Source organism: Mustelus asterias, chromosome 1 (assembly GCF_964213995.1).
Source record: "Mustelus asterias chromosome 1, sMusAst1.hap1.1, whole genome shotgun sequence".
NCBI lineage: Eukaryota > Metazoa > Chordata > Chondrichthyes > Carcharhiniformes > Triakidae > Mustelus > Mustelus asterias.
Window position 1 is genome coordinate 104451313 of NC_135801.1, and position 22378 is coordinate 104473690.

Genomic DNA, 22378 nt, shown 5'->3' on the forward strand with positions numbered 1-22378 from the left:
TATGTGATAATCTTATAGTGAGAGTTGAACTGATTCAGTGGTGGGGGCAATTTAATCTTTTGCACTTGCTTCAGTGGTGTACAATGAACTTTTTTCCCACTATATTTGTTCATGGGATGAGGGGATTGCTGACAAGGCCAGCATTTATTGCCCATCCCTAATTATCCTTGAGAAAGATGATGGTGAGCCATCTTCTTGAACTGTTACAGTCCATGGGGTGTAGATGCACCCACTCTGCTGTTAGGGATGGGGTTCCAGGATTTTGACCCAGAAGACACAGTTCTCTGTTAGAATTTTAGTTCACCTATATTGAACATGAACTAAACTACATTGCCAACTTATGTCACATTTCGAGCATTTTTGTGATGAGGACAGCTCATTGAGACAGCCCAAATTTATTTCAAGTCATAAATGAATCCTTTGTGCTTCGCTTAGCTGGGGTTAATATGGGGATATTAGAGTTTTATATAATTGTTGGTTTCCACATTTTTGTGTCATGAATATCTAACACGTCTAATGTTGTTGATTTAATCTTTTGATTTAACTGGCTGCAGTTATTTTGTCAATTGGATCAAGGATAACCTCCAGAGGAAAGTTGTACAGGAATGTTCTACTGAGGCTTTGAACAATTACTGGAACTTGATGTGTGGTTTGCCATGTTTGCATGAACATTTGCATGTTTGTGCTCAATTCTAACACCATTACAGCAAGGCTCCCAAAAGGCAGCTAATGTGGTGTTGTGCCGAGACTTTCCGAAGTGCAAGATGACAGAAAGGAAACTTGAAACAAAATCTTCATTCCCTCAAATGCATATTTTTAAAAAAATCCAAAATGTTTGCCTTCACTCTGGCAGAAAGTTGGGTTAGTTTTCCCATGACCTGATTGCCTTCACCTTTCACCCCGATCCCAAATTGAAGCCTATTGAACCTCACCATATTTTGGAATTCAATCATTTGAGATATTTTGAGTGAATGTCAGGAAGGAGCACGTCCTGCGATTCAGTGATCATTCAAAATAGCGACAGCGCTGTGAGACAGTGAACAGAAAAGCTTTTTTTATACCAGTGCTGGTTCTTTCTTTCACAAAAAGATTTCCCAAGTTCACTCGGTATACCTGCAATTTGCTAATGACAAATAATAAATTATCAAGCCAAAGGTTGCTAGCCCAGCAATTCAAAATCATTTGAATTTGAGGTACGTTTGGCAAAGATTATTCCCAATTTCTCCTTCAAACCAGTGGTAGGAGTAGCATTGAATCTGGAGGTGATCAGAAGGTTTTCTAATGTCACTTGTATATCATTTCGGAGCAGTTGAAGCACTTTGGGCTTTATCAGTCAGCAGATGGCTAAAATTGCTTTTTCATCTTGGACTCTGGAGTTGCTAAGCAGATGCAGAAAGATTGGTAAGCTTGCATTACTTCTCTCTCCTGCTTTTTCCTGTCATTGCTATCATCTGAAGCCAGCTCACGCCGGATGTTGGCCACAGGACAATTGTCCAGCTTTGTGCAAGCAATATGCATCAGAGAAATCCAGGTACAATTGCTAGTCCATCCAGGACGGTATGACGGAGGATTCCACAACTCACCGCACCATCCCTGGCTTACTTGATTTAATGCAGTTTGACATATTTGTATGTATCCTTGCTTGAGAATGGTTTTTAAAGCTGATAAAGTTGGAAGGATAAATGTTTGCTTGCAGCCTGTTAAAGGTAAATAAAGATTTCAAAAGGGGTCTGACATGGACATCATTTGAAGCTTGTAAAAGACATGCTTACAGTAAATTTTAAAAATGTAATTGTTTTGATCTTGAAATATTGGCAAAAGTAAACAAAGTGGAGGTTGGGATGAGTCATCCTTTAGTACATCATCTTATACACCACAGAGGTTTCAATTAAATAGCCTGCTTGAGAGAATCATGGCAATAGCCGATAATGTCTTTTAAAGCGGGATGTATCTCTTAATTATGGGTATCTATGCTTTTAAAGTAACCAACTAGAGAGCTGCCGAGTGTTTAACAACACTGATTAGTGTCAATTAGTGGCCACGTTCTCATTGAAATGCTGAATTGACAAAGTAAGTCCTAGCTATTACTGAAAAGTGTTTACTCACCCTGAATTTCACCAATAAACAGTGGGGAAAATAATGAGCCAGGAAGTAAGGGCTTTAAGAGGATTGATGGAAACCTTGACTGATAAAATGAGCCTTGGAGAGGTTTCTGAAGGGGTGAAAGGAGTAGGTGGACTTTCAGAGAGTTTGGCTAATGTTACTGAAGGTTCTGAGACAAATAGAAATGAGAGGAAGCAGGGTACACAGAAGGCTGGGATTAAATGAACAAAGTGATTGGGAGGGAACATAATACTGAAGGAGACTGCCAAGTTAGGTGGGATGAAACATTGAATGCAATTGTAGATGAGGACAATAATTTTAAATTTGCATTATGGAACAGGGAGTTCAGGTAAGCCTGCAATGGGGAGCACAGTGAGTGAGAACAAAGAATCCCTACAGTCAGAACGAAGCCATTCAGCCCATTGGATTCGTACCAGTTCTCTGACAGAGTATCTTACCCAGGCCCTCTCCCCTGTCCTATCCCTTTAACCCCACACATTTACCATGGCTGATCCATCTAACCTACACATCTTGCATAGAAACATAGAAGATAGGAGTAGGAAGAGGCCATTTGACTCTTCGAGGCTGCTCCGCCATTCATTGTGATCATGGCTGATCATCAAACTCAATCGCCTAATCCTGCTTTTTCCCCATAACCTTTGATCCCATTCGCCCCAAGTGCTATATCCGGCCGCCTCTTGAATACATTCAATGTTTTGGCATCAGCTACTACTTGTGGTAATGAATATCTTGGAACACTAAGTGACAATCTTTGGACTGTGGGAGGAAACCGGAGCACCCGGAGGAAATCCACGCAGCCACGGGGCAAATGTACAAACTCCACCCAGTCAGCCACCCAAGGCCAGAATTGAACCGGGGTCCCTGGCGCTGTGAGGCAGCAGTGCTAACCACTGTGCTGCTGATACGGATGACAATGTTTGGAATGCATTGGAAGAAGGACAGGAAATAGCAAGGAGGATTGGAGTTACTTGAAAGCAAAATACTGCGGATGCTGGAATCTGAAACAAAAACAGAAAATGCGGAGCTCTGATGAAATGTCATCCAGATTGGAAACATTGGCTCTATTCTCCACAGATGCTGTCAGATCTGCTGAGATTTTCCAGCATTTTCTGTTTTTGTTGGAGTTAGTTAAACCTTGGGGACTGCCATGTATAAGTGTTACGGTGACAGAAGAACTGATGTATGGAGGTTGAAATTAACAGTTTTGGATAGGGTTTGCGTTCTGATTTTAATATGACATGATGGTAACATAATTAGAAGTTTTTTTGTCTATTGTATTCTCCTATTGTCAAGTCTGAAAAATCCACATCAATAGAACAAAACATTCTGATTGCCTCAGGTAATTAGTATTATTTTTATTCATTCATGTGACATGGGCGTCGCTGGCTGGCCAGCATTTATTACCCATCCGTAGTTGCCCGAGGGCAGTTGAAAGCCAACCACATTGCTGTGGCTCTGGAGTCACATGTAGGCCAGACCCGGTAAGGACGGCAGATTTCCTTCCCTAAAGGACATTGGTGAACCGGATGGGTTTTTCCAACAATCAACAGTAGATTCTTAATTCCAGATATGTTTTTTAAATTGAATTCAAATTCTACCATCTGACGTGGCAGGATTTGAACCAGGCTCCCCAGACATAAGCTGAGTTTCTGGGTTAATATCTAGCGATAATACCACTAGACCATCGCCAACCATCAACACTCCTTGCATTCATGAGACAGACGGGAAAACTTCACTCAGCAACAAGGAAGAAAACCACCAAACTAAATAGCTCACATTTTTTACAAAGTCTTAAAATTAATCATTATGGAGGAGGTGACAGTGGGGAAAGGGAATGTGACCACAGAACTAAATGAAGTATGATAATGATGCAAGGTACCACAGATGATTTTTGTTTCATCTTAACATTCATTTGTGAAGTCCACCAATAGCTTTGAGCAGTTAGTAGCTATGCCTCTCAACATTTAAAAAGTATTTAGATGGCATAGCATACAACGCTACAGACCAAGTGTTAAAAAATGGGATTAGAATAGATAGGTGCTTCATGGCCAGTGCAGACATGATGGGCCAAAGAATCTCTTTCTGCACTATAAAGCTCTATAACTCTAATGGGAAGTCTCCTGGTTTTATTATTGACCTGTGCAGAGTAAGTCTGCTCTAAGATGGTAGTTGGGGTGCTGGCCCTAATGTCTCTGGTCAGGATGAAGGGAAGTCAGCATGATTCTCACTTCGGACCACAATGTCTTCTGGAATTATTCTTGCGTGGCTTGTGGGTGAGCATGATAGGCTTCTGCAGTTCACCATGGTAGGCTTCTGCAGAAAATGCAGATGTATGGGATTGGGGGTGATCTAGGAAATTGGATCAGGAATTGGCTAGCGGATAGGAAACAGAGGGTGGTGGTTGATAGTAAATATTCATCATGGAGTGCGGTTACAAGTGGTGTACCTCAGGGATCTGTTTTGGGGCCACTGCTGTTTGTAATATTTATTAATGATCTGGATGAGGGTATAGTTGGGTGGAGTAGCAAATTTGCTGATGACACCAAAGTCGGTGGTGTGGTAGACAGTGAGGAAGGGTGTCGTAGTTTGCAGGAAGACTTAGACAGGTTGCAAAGTTGGGCCGAGAGGTGGCGGATGGAGTTTAATGCGGAGAAGTGTGAGGTAATTCACTTTGGTAGGAATAACAGATGTGTTGAGTATAGGGCTAACGGGAGGACTTTGAATAGTGTGGAGGAGCAGAGGGATCTAGGTGTATGTGTGCATAGATCCCTGAAAGTTGGGAATCAAGTAGATAAGGTTGTTAAGAAGGCATATGGTGTCTTGGCGTTTATTGGTAGGGGGATTGAATTTAGGAGTCGTAGCGTTATGTTGCAACTGTACACAACTCTGGTGCGGCCGCACTTGGAGTACTGTGTGCAGTTCTGGTCCCCACATTACAGGAAGGATGTGGAGGCTTTGGAGAGGGTGCAGAGGAGGTTTACCAGGATGTTGCCTGGTATGGAGGGGAGATCCTATGAGGAGAGGCTGAGGGATTTGGGATTGTTTTCGCTGGAAAGGCGGCGGCTAAGAGGGGATCTTATTGAAACATATAAGATGATTAGAGGTTTAGATAGGGTGGATAGTGATAGCCTTTTTCCTCTGATGGAGAAATCCAGCACGAGGGGGCATGGCTTTAAATTGAGGGGGGGTAGTTATAGAACCGATGTCAGGGGTAGGTTCTTTACCCAGAGGGTGGTGAGGGATTGGAATGCCCTGCCAGCATCAGTTGTAAATGCGCCTAGTTTGGGGGCGTTTAAGAGATCCGTAGATAGGTTCATGGACGAAAAGAAATTGGTTTAGGTTGGAGGGTCACAGTTTTTTTGTTTTTTTTTAACTGGTCGGTGCAACATCGTGGGCCGAAGGGCCTGTTCTGCGCTGTAATGTTCTATGTTCTATGAGATTTTGCAGCTGTGGGAATATTCTGATATGCTGTTGATGTCTGCGTGTAAAATGAGCAACTTCAGTAGTTTACTCTAAGGTACTGGTAGAATGGTCAGAGACTTGAGAATAGAAAAACTAGCAAGAATAATGTGATTTTTCTTTACATTGAGGGATGGCGGGAGTGCTGAGAGAGGGAGGAATTGTTTGGAATTGCTGCAATTGATACAAGGGAGCTGAATTTATTCATACCTGCACCACCTCATGAATTTTAAGATTCGTTGGTGCTTTTGCTTGGTGGTTGGCTATCTGACAAACTGACAGTAACCATAGTCGAGCTTACTGACTGATATCTGCAAAAGGTTGCAATAGAGTTACGGGTAAATTGAGAGCAGGTACAAATGGTATACTTTCACTGGCAGCCTCTGGTGCAACTGTCGCATGGGGAGTTGATAACTTTTGTCAAGAAGTAAAATGATCTTCTGTTATCTGCCATTTTAATTTCCTGTGTTATTATGTTCTGAACTGTGGGCTTGCACCCACCAGAAGTTCATTATGATCACTGGTGCAACGGCTGAGCATTTGGACCCATATTTCTTCATTTTGTGGGTGGGTTGCTCTATGGGGAACTTTAAAATGCGGTGTGTCTTCCTGCATCAACCACAGAGCCATTTGAATAGAGCAATCACAATAGGTAGAAGGGGACAACATCACTTGCTTAGCCAGCAGGGATCAGTTTTAACTCTCTGATCTGTTCAGAGGGACCGTCCCTGTAGTTAACTGAGACAACCCAACATAATAGAACATTGCTTTGGTGTCAGACAGAAAACATTTTCTGAAGAACTTATGCAGAGGTATCAATGTGTTTGCAAGAAATCTTAGAACTAGGCCAAACTGAACAGAGTGAACAAAGCTGAGCAGTGTCTTTTAAGACTTTGATACAAGGTATGATGAACCATTATGGTATTAGAGCCCCTAAAGCAGGTTGAAAGTCATCACTGGACTTCAGCCTGTAACTCCATTTTAAAATGATGGAAAGACATCTAGCAGAAGGTGAAGTGCTACACCCCAATGCTGCACGTGAGTTTCTGCAACCCATTGCAATAGTGTAACTGTAATATTGCTTCGGCATACCAGAAGCTTGGGGTGCGACTGCATCAAGCTGTGCATAGACCCTTCTTTGTAAACATCATGTGTTATTATATGCTGAGGTTTTACTTGTCTCCGGTGTTGCAAAGGATGGGTCTGGCCACATTGCTACAGAATGCTCCAAGCAGTTGAACCATTCAATAACACCTACCCCTCTTGGAAAAGTTTATGCAGAAAAACACCTTTGCAGCACATAACATCCTCAATGCCTGGCGGGAGGAGGAGACGGTAGACCCTGTCGCATGGTTTCCTGAACAGACTGTCAAAGTCATTTCGCAAAATGTCTAACTGCTAGAATTTTCAAACAAGCACCTTCTCGCGCGCCTGCCATCCAATCCCCTCAACACATTTCCCTTGAGTTGGCTGTCGTGGGGAAGAGGCCATTGCTCCCCTTCCTTTGGAATGTGCCTTTGGAAAGAAGGTCTGGAGAGATGCAATGTTTTTTGTTGAGTTTCATCCCATGCAGCTCTGTGACACAAGACTGTGTTCTTCAGGCTGTTCCCAGGGCCATGCACCAAGAGAAACATCAACAGCAGCTGGAGGCCCATAAACTGCATGAAAGATGTATTTTGGTCTGCCCAAAACTCGCAGGTCTTCCAGTGCCGAGTTGTGGTTGACCAAGTGTTGCAGGCTGGCACATTCCAAGGTCCAGGACCAAGTGCTGAGGAATGCACTAAAGTTTTGGAAAGCCGCCACAGAGACGCAATGGAGAAAGGCCACTGTATAAGACTTTTAACCATAGCATCCTAAGGGCTGGAAACTGTGTAGAACACCTTGTGCTGTTGACATGGAATGTACCTTGTAAATATCAAGAGTATTGTCACATGAGCAGCCTGGGAATGGAGGGATACGAACGATTGGTCTAGTTGGACCAAGGAGCGGCACAGGCTTGGAGGGCCGAAGGGCCTGTTTCCTGTGCTGTACTGTTCTTTAGTTTGTTCTTTGTTCTTTGTTTATTAAAATGGTGTTGAGACACTGATGCGCGATATAACACACGAGAGGCTGGATGTACTCGGGAAATAAAGGCTTTTATTGCCAACAATAACAGAGCTACCATATACAGTATACGATCCCAGACTAAAGGGTCACCAGGCAGAGCAGTGACCTTTATACCTCTCCCAGGAGGCGGAGCCGACTGGGGTGTACCATAAGGACTATATTAACAGGTAGAACAGCCCAACCCTAACCCCAACAGTAACATATATACAGACTCATAGTACTGGCCAGACCATGGCTCAGTACTACCTGGTGGGAACCAACAATGGTTCACCACAGACACTTTGTGCTGTATGGAAAAAAGTTGAATTCTGTTGCACTTTCCGTAACATTCAATTTGAAATGTTTTGGAAGGTACTTTTGTATATTTTTGGAAATAAAAGAAGCTCAGTGCCACAGTGGGGTCAGGGCAAGACGGGTACTTCAACTTTCCACCATGGACCAAGCTAGATCAATGTACAGTCTGCTTTTGCTTAGGTTAGCCTCCCTGCTCCTGATCACAGTAACTTCCTTACCTTTGTTGGGTTCTCTACATCCTGATTGCTGCTCCTTTTTTCCCCTTCAAGCTCTAATCCCTTGCTTTTGGTTGTCGGGGTCAGTCCCCAAGAGTTTCTGACTGTGAGCTGCTGCCCACTTTGTTTTCCAACTTGGCAGCTGGGCTACTGTTAGACATGAAATGAAACAAAGTATTATCTTGGTAATATGCCATTAAACGCCGAGCACCAACATGTCCTCCCCAACTTCCCATAAATATCTAGATCATTGTGTCACGTCTGGGACCCTTTTAGCTACCAGATAATATATTCCTCCATAATTATTAATCTTCTGCCCCATCAACTACTGTGATTTAACTTCACACTACCTCCTAGCCCCTGCTTCCCTAATAATATTTCTCAATATTTATTACACCTAAGCCTTCAGCTTCTCACGCAACAGTTTTATTAACAATATAATCCCTCTCTTGTCTCACTCTGGGGCGGGCAGTTCCTGCAGAGAATGTGCAAACCCCACAAAAGGTCCCAGACCTCGGTGGGCCCAGAAGGTTCCACTAATGGTGAGCTGCATTCACCATCAGAAAACACTCCACGAAGTGGGGGCAGAAATCCCACCCTTAGATTTTCCCCCGTTTTCCTGCCATATTCTAGCATGTGTAGTAAGTCAGGAATGATATAGGAATTGCAATACTACAGCTCAACTAAGAAAATGGGTTTGAATTCAAAGTATAAGCTGTTCCAGAAGAGTGGAAAGATGGGTGGTAAAGGTAGAAATCTTCATATGATTCGGAGAATTTAGAAATTTAAGAATCAGGAAACTGATAAACAGGAGAAGGAAATAACATCTGGGGTCTGCTGACAAGCTCTCTTGGCAGGATAATAATTTATGTGATCACGTACCTAAAGATGTTGGGTGGGATTTTACGGATTTGGGACAAGTGAGGCTGTAAAATCCCGCCCAAAGTCAATGGACCTTCCAATTGTCCGCCCCTCGCCCGCTCCGATTCCTGTGGTGGGAGGGGCGGTAAAATTCCGGCCATTAAGTTAATTGTGGTAAATGGGATTTTGATCTAAAACTGAAATGATTGATTTGAAGCTTCCACACTTGAATATATATTTAAGATAAATTTTTGGCCATATATGTAATGATCTTCAAATCCATTGGTCATCTGTCAGTGTTTTGAACATTTGCCCCAATAAAATGCTGTAAAGGTTAAATAAAAGGGGCATTCAGGAAGCACCAGCAACGACTGACCCAGTCAGTCAAATTGTTCAATTGAACTGATGTAGACGTTAAGCAACATGATCTCTGATATTATGCGTACTGCCAGACATCTGCAAGTTGCTACACATTGACGGTGATCTTGCTTCATGCCCTGGGCTTCATCAAATGTAAGATGTAAAAGCTCAATACATTTCTAATGTAATATGAAAACTGTGTGTGGCCATATGGAGCAGGAACAATGGGAAGCAGCTCATTGCTGAATAATTTATCGACCAAGAATGGGAAGAAGGAATAGATACCATAATGGGAAACATTTGCAATGGCCATAGAGACAAAGAGTATAGAAGGTAAATAAAAACCAAACATGCCAAGGATTGGAATGAGAAAGAAGCAAATAAACAGTTACAGTCCGAAACTCCTTTTTATGTTTGTGAGTAATGCTTTAGAAGATAAACTTGTATTATACCCTGTGTATCATTATCATGAAACAACATGTTCTCTGACTCAGTGATCCACAATAAAATATTAACTGTTACACGTGTTGAATGCAAGATAATTATCTCACGTACACCAAGCAAGGAGGCATCAATGTCAAGAAGTGATCAGTAAACTTGCATCAGGAAAATATCCTTTATTCAGACTGCTATAAATTTGGTAAAAATCTACCAAATGAGGTAAATCGTTGTTGTTATTAGACGCCACAGTGGGTGATTTAATAAACTGAAGAGATTACCTTTGGGGCAAATGGCTTTTTCTTCTCCCTCTATTTTAATTCTGGAACAATTACCCATTATCATTTCACCAGATGCCTTTGTCAGCCATGCCCATTGATTGCGTTGGCATTGGTGTTCTGCATTCTATCTCCAACCTGGAAAGAGATGTCTTGTCACATGGGAGGAGATAAATACTAGAAATATCACACATTATTTGAGTTGATGAAATGGGGTAACTTGTATTTCAGACAAGTAAAATGGCTGTCCCAAATGAAAACCGTGTTGGAAAAACACAGCAGGTCCGGTAGCGTCTGTGGTAAGAGAAACAGTTAACGCTTTAAGTCCAATCTCTTAGCTGGTACTTCTGAGTACAGAAGAGCTGTCTGCCTTTGACTGGCAGCTCTCTGCAGGTAGGCCATCCTCCCCCACCCCCACTTCCCTCAGGCCCTTGATCCTGTGATGAGGCCTTCTGCTGGCCTGTTAAGTGCCTGAACAGCAGAAGATGCAGTTGGTCTTCTCATAAGGAAGTCAACAGGACATGGGGTGGCTCTCCACCAGCTGGCTGAGATCTCTGTTGCCTCCACAAAATTCTGCCCGTTGCTTCACAGTTGCTGCCTGGCCTGTTGAGTATTTTGAGCATTTCCTGTTTTGATTTCAGATCTAACCCTGGGATAAGTGAATCAAAGTCGATTTCTGTCTAAAGCATAACATGGTTCCGCACTTCAGAATATTTTTATTATCTGGGATACTTAAACAGATAATAGCCTGGACAGTTGGGATATTACACCACAATTTAGCACCTAAATTGCACAGTCTTGTGGTTATGACCTGCTGATCTGGAGTTTTGCTAGTAGTGAAGGATGAACCACCTTCTCCTGTTGTTTTCTATTACAATCCCCTGTTATTTTTCCTGCATGCGGTATATGTGAATTTTATGACACTACTGTGCCATTAAGAAATGTATTTTTGCCATGTTCCTTGTGCTGGATCTGTTTTAGCAGTTTTTAGTGTATTATCGATGCCATTCCGTCTATAACCGTTACTGCAGCAGCACAATTGATCTTAATTGCTACAATGTTTGTTTTAATCTGGACTAGTGCTGTTTTGTTCTTCTGGAGCATTTTCAAGTTGGCAGGCAATGAGTGCTGCAAGGATCAGTTTGGGGCCTCAGCTATTTACAATCTTCATTAATACCTTGGAGAAAGAGACTGAATGTATGTAGATTTGCTGATGATATAAAGCTAGGTGGGAATGTAAACTGTGAAGGGGATGCAAAGAAGCTGTAAAGAGATATAGATAGGTTAAGTGAGTGGGGCAGCAAGATGACAGATGGAGTATAATATGGAGAAGTGTGAGTTTATTGACTTAGGCTGTAAAAGCTCCACGTCTTGCCAGGGAAACCTCTTTTAGCAGCAAGAAGTGAGTGGAGTTGAAAGAAAAAGTTATTGAAATGAAATTTGACCAAATGAAGGAGTGTGGCGATTGATCGAGACTGTATGGGGCATTGCTCAAGGAAGCAGAGGAGGCTGCAGGGGTAATTCTGGTCAGGGAGGGTGCCATAGAGAAATGTCACACACGCCGTGAAAAGGAGATGATTGAGGTCAGTGAATGTGAATTTGATGATGTGAAGGAAAACTTTCGAAGAGTAAGACATGGACAGAACGTTTAATAGAGACACATTAAGGGTTTTAAATGCCTTCATTGGTTGATTATAAATCTCGTAGTAACTCAGCAACCTCTTAATCTTACTATTCTGAATCTTTCTCTATTGGTTCCTCAGGTTCCTGAGATCATCAGTACTATCCGTCAGGCCGGGAAGGCAGTGCGACAAGAAGAGACGCAAGTCCGTGTGCACGACGATGATTCTTTTGCTCAGAAGTATGAGGTCCTATTTGTCGGGAAGGTGACGGTGGCACACAAGAAAGCTCCTCCAGCACTAATTGACGAATGTATCGAAAAATTCAATCACCTCAGAGAACACGACAAGGATGGAAGAAAAGGAGGAGCAGGGCAGAAACGAACTGAAAGGCCACAGACTGAGAATTCCCGGTTCTTAAGTTCCAAATTTCCAACACCATTGGTGCAAAAGAGGAACAAATCTGCTCCTAAACTGACCATTCAGGATGCAGTTCCAGTTACACAGTCACAGAGTATTCTAGAGAAAAGTGGCTCACTTGACATGAGCAGTGGTTTAGACCATGATGGAGTGAACAGTGGTGGTTTACTAGAAGCTCGGAAACGTGCTGTTAGTGCGCCAAATATTGTGCAGCCGACAAACATGAAGGCAAATAGGACCATGCTGTTCACGGTAAGGTCTAGTTAATTTGATCAGTTTTGCTGTAACTCTTCGTCTTATACTACAGTGAAACCTATAAATTAGGGACACTGAAAGTACTTGTATCAAATGCTCTTATTTTCAAAATGACCATTGTGTATACAGTAAACCAAATATTCCAGAATTGGCTGTATCCCCTGAAAATTCCTCCTTTTCTTGTCTTCACTTGTGATCATCCAAATTCCTGCCAATGAGATCTGTACCGGAATTTTACTGCCTCGCCCGCCTGAGGCCCGTAAGATCCCGCTCAAGGCCAATGGAGAATGGCGTTCTGTGAGCCACGCCTGCCCCAATCCCAGAGCGGGTGTGCCGGTAAAATTCCGACCCTGGCGTCCATTTATTTTCTGTTCATTCGGTTTCCCAAAATTCTTTGCCATCCTGCGATCCTTTTTAAACGATGGAGGAATTTCCAGATCCCGGGATCTGCCATGTTGGCGCGGTCTGCACAGGGCAAGGTGGCAGCTGTAAGGTGACTGCCTAGCAGATGCCTGAAAAATTGGGGTGGGAATGAGAGGTGGGGATAGATTAGTGTCCTGTGACTGTCTAGCATGCTCCATGTGTGCTGCAATTGGTTATATATGAAATGCTGGGGGTGTTGGTTAGTGGGTTGTTAGCCGCTCCATGGTATCTGATGCAGAGCAATTTCAATCTCCATTTTTAAAGGAAGATGCCATTACAGTCACTAGATTGGCCCCTGGGGTGAAAGGGTTGGCCTACAATGAGAGGCTGTGTAAATTGGGTCTGTATTCCCTGGAATGGAGGAGGATGAGCGATAATCTCATTAAAACATGCTCGATTCTGAAGGGGTTTTACATGATAGGCACTGAGAGGTGGCTCTGGCTGGGAATCTAGAACATGGAGTCACAGTCGCAGGCTATGGGGCTGATCATGTGGACTGAGATGAGAAGAAATTTGTTCACTCAAAGGGTTGTGAATCTTTGGAATTCTCTACCCCAGTGGGTTGTTGATGCACCATCACAGAATATATTTAAAACTGGGATAGACAGAATGTTGGTCTCTCAGGGAATCCAGGGATGTGCGGTATGGGCAGGAAGGAAGAATTGAAGTTGAAGACCAGCCACGAGTGTCTTGAATGGCGGAGGAGGCTTGATGAGCCATGTGGCCTATTGCTTTTATTTGTTACTTTCCTATGTTCAGCTCCAGCTTTGTCTCACGGCGATCTGGTTACCTAGCTCTCACAGTATTCGAGAAATCCATTTATCCTTGACTGAGAGCCCTGCAACCATTCAATCCCCGAGAATAATGGGTAAAGAATCATTAAACATAGATAAGAGCCATTTTGTCACCCACTGTTGCCTCTCAGTCCTGATATCAGTTGTAAATGGATTGTGCACATTAAAAGCTGTCCATACTTTGTATTTTGCTATCTCTGTAGTTTCATGGTGCAGCTTGCTTCCACTGCAGTGTAAGTTACTCGGGACTCTCAGTAATTATCTATGTTTAACAGGCTGTGGGTTGTGAAGGTTTCACTATAATTGGTAAGCTGGTTTTCAATATACAGCTACAGCTCATCTGGTGGCACACTCACTTCTGAGTTCGAGGTTGTAGGTTCAAGTCCCACTCTAGAGGTTTGAGAATAAAACTCATCTAGGCTGGTACTCCAATGCAGTACTGAGGGAGTGTTGGTTGGAGGTGTCACCTTTTGAATGGGATTTTAAACTGAGTCCGTGTCTGACCCTTGGATGGATGTAGATGATCCCATGACACTATTGTGAATAGTAGAGGAGTTATCCCCAGTCTCCTGGCCAATACTTTTACAGATACACAATAGAAAGCATTCTTTCTGGATGTATCACAGTCTGGTATGGTTCCTGCTCTGCCCAAGACTGCAAGAAACTACAAAGGGTCGTGAACAAAGCCCAGTCCATCACTCAAACCAGCCTCCCATCCATTGACACTATCTACACTTCCTGCTGCCTCGGAAAAGCAGCCAGCATAATTAAAGACCCCATGCACCCCGGACATTCTCTCTTCCACCTTCTTCCGTTGGAAAAAGACACAAAAGTCTGAGGACACGTACCAACCGATTCAAGAACAGCTTCTTCCCTGCTGCTGTCAGACTTTTGAATGGACTTACCTCGCACTAAGTTGATCTTTCTCTACACCCTAGCTATGACTGTAACACTACATTCTGCACCCTCTCCTTTCCTTCTCTATGAATGGTATGCTTTGTCTGTAGCACGCAAGAAACAATACTTGTCACTGTCTGCAAATACATGTGACAATAATAAATCAAATCAAAATCAATAACTTATCACTCAATCAAAGTCACACAAACAAATGATCTGGGCATTATTGTGTTGCTGTTGCTTACTGTGTACATATTGGCTGTTACATTTGCTATATTAGAAAAGTGACTACATTTTAAAGGTACTTAATTGGTTATCAAGCACTTTGGGCTTTGCCAAGGATATGATGCAAGAGTTAATGTTTCAGGTTATCGTTTTTCTGATGAAAGGTCATGACCTGAAATATTAATCCTGCTTTTCTGTCTCTACAGATGCTGTAAGAGTTTTAACACCAGGTTAAAACTCTTACTGTGTTTACCCCAGTCCAACGCCGGCATCTCCACATCATGTCTACAGATGCTGCCAGACCTGCCGAGAAATAAATAGGTAACCAGAAGGGAAGATATTTAGGGCCCATGAATCATCACATTATTAGATTCATTATCAAATTACATCATAAAAAAGAGTCAAAAAAATTCCAATTACAAACAGTAAATTGGCTCTTCTTTGGCTATGAGGAGAGGTTGAATAAACTAGGATTGTTTTCACTGGAAAGACGGAGGCTGAGGGGAGACCTGAAAGAGGTCTACAAAATTATCAGAGGCATAGACAGGGTGGATAGTCAGAGGCTTTTTCCAAGGGTGGAAATGTCAATTACAAGGGGGCACAGGTTCAAGGTGAGAGGGGGAAAGTTTAAGGGAGATGTGCAGGGTAAGTTTTTCATGCAGAGAGTGATAGGTGCCTGGAATGCACTGCCAGAGGAGGTGGTGGAAGCAGGCACATTAGCAATATTTAAGAGCCATCTGGATGGATACATGATTAGGGAGGGAATAGAGGGATACGGACCAAGTAAGGGCAGAAAGTTTTTTAAAAAATTTAGTTCGGGCATCATAATCGGTACAGGCTTGGAGGGTTGTAGAGCCTGTTCCTATGCTGTACTTTACTTTGTTCTTTCTTTGTTCTTTGTATTTGTTACTTTAAAAAATGACAACGTAGTGCAGATTAATTGAATGGTGCTGGATCAAGAGAAATATTCTGACCAGAAGTCCACAATTCTACGGATGGATAACACAATTAGAAAAAGTTGAGGAGGCATAAAATTAAATGGCTAATTATGCAGAAGAGAAACATGAATAAAGAGGAAAAATTGTAAGGCTAAGAAACTGTATGCAATATGTTTGACATTTAACATGAAAAGGAAGTAAACGTTTACAAAAACGCATGAGAATGTGAACATAACCAAAGGAAAGATGATCTGAGAGGAGTGGGAAATTTATTGAGACTAAAGAATGGCAGGAATCCTTAAAAAGGCATGAGGGAATTGGGGATCTGATGAGAGCTCCAGTTTGGAACAAGTATTGGGCCAATATACTTCAATAATTAGATACATTATTTTCTTCAATTTTATGAGAAAAACCTCCACTTTTATGCTAGAAGCATTCGGCAGCCTAGTGGGGAGGATTATGACGCAGTGATAATTGGCATCTTTATCACCCTTTCCTTCTGACTTTTTGCCACTTCTTTCTAGAATACACTGACACATGCAATGGGGTAGTTTCACAGTTGTGAGGAGACCTCTGCTTCCTTATCCATTTGACCTTTTTTTTAAATAACCAATTTGAGGGATTAATTCCAAGCAGATGAACCAACCTTCAGAGAGCTATTATAGGAGAGCCCAGTTCCACAACATCTACACGAGTGCAGTTACACAAATGGATACTGAATTGTGCTTATAAGTGGAGTACAGCAAGGTTTTTTGAAAATGTAAAACTCATTTTGATCAATTTCCTTCAGCTGTTTTGAGATCTGGGAATTTGAGTTAGAATGTCTTCCAGAAACTCCATTATTGTTACTCCTCCTCACACTTTAAAGCTTGTTCCTCATCAGAATGTTTTTCTGAAAGGTATGTGTACCAATAATCTGGCAGTTGATGCAGTTTAACAGACAAGTAACCATTGGAATCTGTTTGGCTTGTGCTCAATCCCAGAATAATTGTGCACCTCTCTATTGATGTGTAAGCTTTATGGATGGATTGTAATATTTTGGAAGTTGATGTATGTTTTTCTTCATAAATGTTCGGTTGATGATTCAGGACAGCACAGTCTTGCCCCATTCAGTCTAAGTCTCTCCCTGACATCTTCCCACATTTAATTTAGCTGTCGGTGTCGGATGGCCAGCAGAGTGTATAGCTGTGAGAGGTTGTTATACATGTCTGAGGAGAAAGAATAAAGTTGACAAAAGATTATTCCAATTGAATGATATAGACTTTGTATCAAACCAACAAGGCCAAATAAAAACAGGTCATAGCAGCCTAATGGGGAGGATAATTGGCATCTTTATCACTCTTTCCTTCTGACTTCCTTCTTGCCACTTCTTTCTAGAATACACTGACTCATGCAAAGGGGTAGTTTCACAGTTCTGTGAAGACCTCTGTTTCCTTGTCCATTTGACCTTTTTTAAAATAACCATCATGAGGAATTAATTCCAAGCAGATGAACCAACCTTCAGAGAGCTCTATAGGAGAGCCCAGTTTCACAACATCTACAACAGTTACACAAATGGACATTGAATTGTAGCACCTATATTTAGGTTGGTATCATTTGTGGCGATACACCACCTGATTCTGCTTTCCAAACTTACACTGGTATTGAAAAGACAATGTCTCACACTGATGTGTGCTTGGAGCACTGCTGTATAAGCTGCAGACAAACTCGTGACTGGTTCCTGGACCCCAACCCGAGCATGTCACATGTTAGAATTATTACATAGTGCACCTGCTATTGTTCTCACTGATTGCTCCTCCCCCTGTTTCCTGGATGGTGCATCTCGTGGCATCTTCTGTCATTGACTGACCACTTCCTAAATTTCAGCTCTTTTTATCCTCTGCTCTTTAATTTTATTCCCTCCAAACCTGTAGGCTTTGTCTTGTGCAGGAAGTTATTCACATCGGTAGTAACCATAGTCCTTATTATTTCTGTGTGAACCAACTCCACAGCCTGGGTTTTCTGGTCCCCTCACAATTTCTGTTTGCAATATGAAGTGAGGGGAGCTGGAAAATTTCTCCGGCCTGTGTTGTTTTTCTGACTCTGCACCTCTCTCTCTCTCACCAGCTTTGGCAACTGTTCATTATCGAAAGAGTCTGGCGTCTGGTGCTCTGACTGGCAATGTGGCTGGTGCAGGTTATTTAATTTCGGGCCAGGGCTCATGTCAATATTTATACAGACTGAAGTGAAATGAGTAAAACATTGCCATTTTTAAAGTCCATGTGGAGGCTTCCTGCTTCCCTCTGTTGCGGTAGGCACTCTGTGTCGATAAGCTGTTGGAAATGTCTGACGTGGTTATATTGGGCTGAATGGGTTCCATATGTGCTATATATTTCTATGATTCTATGAAGGAGGATATCATAACAGAGCCTGAACCTGCTCTGATGGGTTTGAGTGCATATAAGCTATGGATATACGTAAAACAAATTAATGTCTGAGTAAATTGGAGAATATGGTACTTTGGTGTTGCTGCTTTTCAAAACTTGCTCATGGGATTTGGGTATTGGTGGTATTTATTACTTATCCCTAATTGGTTCCTAATTCTGCATTCAGCCAGCTGTTTCAATTCCTTTTCCTGTTCAAGGCACTTTTCAGGAGACTCAATTCAGACTTCTGATACTCGAAATATATCAAGTTTCAATGAAGATCTACGTAGTTTGAATTTGCTTCTCAAGTTGTCATTTAGATGTTTCAGGTCCTCTTCCAAGTGAACCACTTCCTGTGACCGAGGCTCAAGAGTTCTCACCAGTTAGTGTTTTTCATATAGCAGACTCATCTTTTGTCCCTGCAAGTTGGTTCCCGATACTGGTCAGTTTTTCTTTAGAGTCTGGATCCTAATGCAGCCTGTAGCATTCCTGATACTAACATGTCTTGGTTCTGGGCTAGTTTTATTTTACTTCATCCTATCTACCCTTACGAGCTTGGGCTCCAGCTGTCACACAATTGGGGGAAATCTCTGTTTTTATCACCTCAACTGGCTCTCATGAAACTCTTAGAGATGGTAAGAATTTCAGGCCTGCCAAATCATTACCCAGTATAAAATCTACCCCTTCCATTGGTAAACCAGGAATATTATGTTGCTTCATAAATTGACTTCATGCAAGTGAACAGGCTCATAAGTCCCCTGAACTCCCTCTATTAATACCTTTTCTTTATAAAATTATGAGGGGCATAGATAGGGTGAACATTTGGAAGCTTTTTTTCCAGGGCAGAAATGACAATCACAAGGGGACACAAGTTCAAGGTAAGGGGGGAAAGGTGTAGTGGAGATGTGCGGGGAAGTTTTTTTACACAGAGGGTGGTGGTGGCCTGGAATGCACTGCCAAGTGAGGTGGTTGAGTCAGATACGTTAGTAACATTTAGGACTTATCTGGATAGACACAAGACAGACGGGGAATAGAGGGATACAAGCAGTTGGATAGGACAATGGATCGGACCAGGCTTGGAGGGCCAAAGGGCCTGTTCCTGTGCTGTACTACTCTTTGTTCTTTCATTAAACCATCTGAAACACAAATCATATCAACCACCATCACCCTTTTGGGCCTCAAAATATTAATTTGTTTGTTTTGTTGGAGAAAAAAGGAGGCACTTCTCCCGTAGAGACAAAACCTCTATAGCCTCCAGCAACCTGAATCACTTTTGCAATGTTCAAGGAAAAATCCCTGTTACTATCCTGAACCAGAGCCCCAATTCTGGAAGGTTCTGAGGGAACACATTTCAATCACAACTTTGTTTAAAGTTTATTTATTAGTGTCACAAGTAGGCTTACATTGACACTGCAGTGAAGTTACTGTGAAAATCCCCTAGTCGCCACACTCTGGCACATGTTCGGATACACTGAAGGAGAACATAGCATGGCTGATAGACCTAACCAGCATGCCTTTTGAGAGGAAACCGGAGCACCCGGAGGAAACCCATGCAGACACTGGGAGAATGTGCAGACGCATCACAGACAGTTACCCAAGCCAGGAATCGAACCTGGGTCCCTGGCGCTGTGAGGCAGCAGTGCTAACCACTGTGCCACCATGCCGTCCTTGCTAATTTATAACATCTATTTCTTTTACTGGTACTGACTTTTGTGAAGACTCTTTAAGCAGTTCTAATACTGCCACTGGTTTAACTTTCTGCTTACAGCAGTTTGCCTTTATATGCCCTGCCATGAGAGAAGAACATACTGGTTTCTTCATATCACTTTTATTCTCTATATCTACATTATCATTTTTGTTGACTGGAAAACCTCCTAAACCATGTCACCTGAGTTTTTCTTTAGCCAGTTCATACTGTTAAATTTCTTTATCTCTTTGAAGCTCTCTGCCTCTTTCTTTATCTCTTTCCTTGCTGACTTCTCTCTCAAGGTCAGATTCAAGTGTTCACACTTCTCCTTTATTCTCTTTTTTGAAATTTGGGCTTTTTCATCTCTTTTTGTCCCTTTGAAGTTTTTGATTTTCTCTCTCTCTTTCCATCTCAAGCCACATCATTTCTTTTTTCTTTTTCAACTCAGGCTGCTTTGCTGTATTTTCCACTTGCTGTTTTTATTTTAGATTTGCGGCATTGGTGATCCATTTTCTATTTCCCCTTTTGGAAAAGGAAATTGGGTCCAAATCATTTGTCAGATCCATCATTTTATCAAAGGAGGTCGGGAAATGAAAATCATGTGCTTACCGCTTTGTCTATGGGTAGAGGAGAAGCAGGAGGGAGGTTGAAGATGATTCATTGTACGTCAACAATGGCACATACTGTATTAATAAAAATTGAAGAAATGAATGCAAAAAGGCAGTTTTAAAAAAATAGAATGTGTAGTCATGACCAAGCAGTGATGATTGCGACCGCGCAATTCATGAGAGGAACTTGGAAATGGCCTTTTTCCTGTGGCACTTAATCTACTTGTTGGAATCCTTTCATATGTAGGAGATTACGATGTTGCTTCAATTCTTACAGCAGCGTAGTTGACTAAGTGCTTTTCAGCTCGAGATAAAATCAAAGATTGCAAATCTGAGCCAGTTGTTAATTGACCTTTAGCCTGCTTTGTATGATACTGCACTGCACACATTCCCAGTCACTTGACTGTTGAAAGGACCCTGACGTAATGCGCCAAGCATTCAGGCAGCCAAGCTAATCTGAATTGGAGTTTTGGCTTTGTTGAATCTTATTATTCTTCGTGGAAATTGAATTGAATCCCGGATACAATGATATCCACTGACTTCAAACTCCTTGGCTCATTCACTCCATGGTTTGAAGTAGAATCTTAATCAGAAATAATATGAGCTTTATGTCCAGTTTTTTTACACACATGTAATGTGCATCAATAACTCCTTTAATGTCAATTCTGAATTCGAAGCAATCAGTAAAGTTTTTTTAACCCCGCGATTGGTTGTTTTGGGTCCTCTGCTTTGCCCCATGTATGTTTTAAATGTATGAATGCCTACTTGAACAGATGAAAATGACCACCTGTGAGATTATGTGGGTAACTTTCCTTCTTTTATGCTGTGCTTATTTGACTGCTTTCCTTTGTCCAGCTAGCCCTTTTTTGCAACCAAAGTGTTGTCAGTGATTGGGAGTCGAGCATTACGGGAGTTACCAATAATAGATTTTGATCCTGATGCCATCTGTGATTCGTCTGTAATTCAGCCAGGTATCATTGCAACATGGCATCACAATGTTTCAGCCACAGGTATATGTCAGCTTCAGCTAGAGGTGATGAATCACAGGAGACACTTCAGTGCAGTACTGAGGAAATGCTGCATTGGGGGTGCATTGTGTTTGGATGACGGCTAAGATCAAGTGTAGTTTTGCTGTCCTGCACTTGATAGAAGTCAATGAGGTTACACTGAAGCTTCATTTGAAGCAATTTTTAAAAACACTATCTAGGCCTTTTGGCTAAGATGGAGCTCAGATCAAGCACTAGAGGGTGTGTAATGCCTACTCCTATCAGCTTGGATCTAGTTGATCGAACCCAAGACAGGAAATGGGCAGCCTGTCTTGTCAGCTTGGATCTGTAATGTCTCTCTTGTAGGGACTTTAATTGGACTTTGATTGGATATAACAAAAAAATTGAGTCAAAGCCCCATCCGCCCCGTAGGTGAATGGAAAATATGCCATGATGCAATTTTGGAGGAAAACAGGAGAGTTATCCCTGGTGTCTTGACCAGTATTTATCCTTCTCTCAACATCAGAAGACATAACATCACATTGCATGACTGTTGTAGAAACTTGCTGTGCACAAATTGACTGTTAGGTTTCCCCCATTATTGCACTTCATTAGCCAAGGCACTTGGGCTGTCCAGTGGTACTATATAAATGCAGGTCTTTCTTTTATTTAATAATGTGTACTAGGACTGGTACAACTGAAATTGTTGTCTTTTATTTTCATTTTCAACAATATTTTTGCTTTCAGATTGGCCAGTCTGAAGTTTACCTCATAAGTCCTGACACAAAGAAAGTGACAATTGAAAAAAATTTCAAAGAAATCTCCTTCTGCTCTCAGGTTAGTATAAAGTGATTCGTTTCTATCTCTCATTTCCAAGTGACAAGTTTATAACAATCAAATTACCTCATTTCTTTGCCTTGTCAGAAGGAATTCTCCCAAAAAAATTCCATGTCGAATTCGCGTGAAAACTGGAGTAATTCATGCTG

At 42.0% G+C, this 22378-nt stretch overlaps 1 protein-coding gene across 8 annotated transcripts in view; it reads left to right on the forward strand.

Moving 5' to 3' along the window:
• Positions 1 to 22378, forward strand: part of tbc1d1 (TBC1 (tre-2/USP6, BUB2, cdc16) domain family, member 1) — a 247893-nt gene that overhangs the window by 92502 nt on the left and 133013 nt on the right. For all 8 annotated transcript variants that reach the window (XM_078215933.1, XM_078215889.1, XM_078215906.1 and 5 more), the window contains exons 2-3: positions 11899 to 12426; positions 22140 to 22229. In XM_078215933.1, coding sequence (XP_078072059.1) covers positions 11899 to 12426; positions 22140 to 22229 — 618 coding nt within the window. The remainder of the gene's footprint in view (positions 1 to 11898; positions 12427 to 22139; positions 22230 to 22378) is intronic.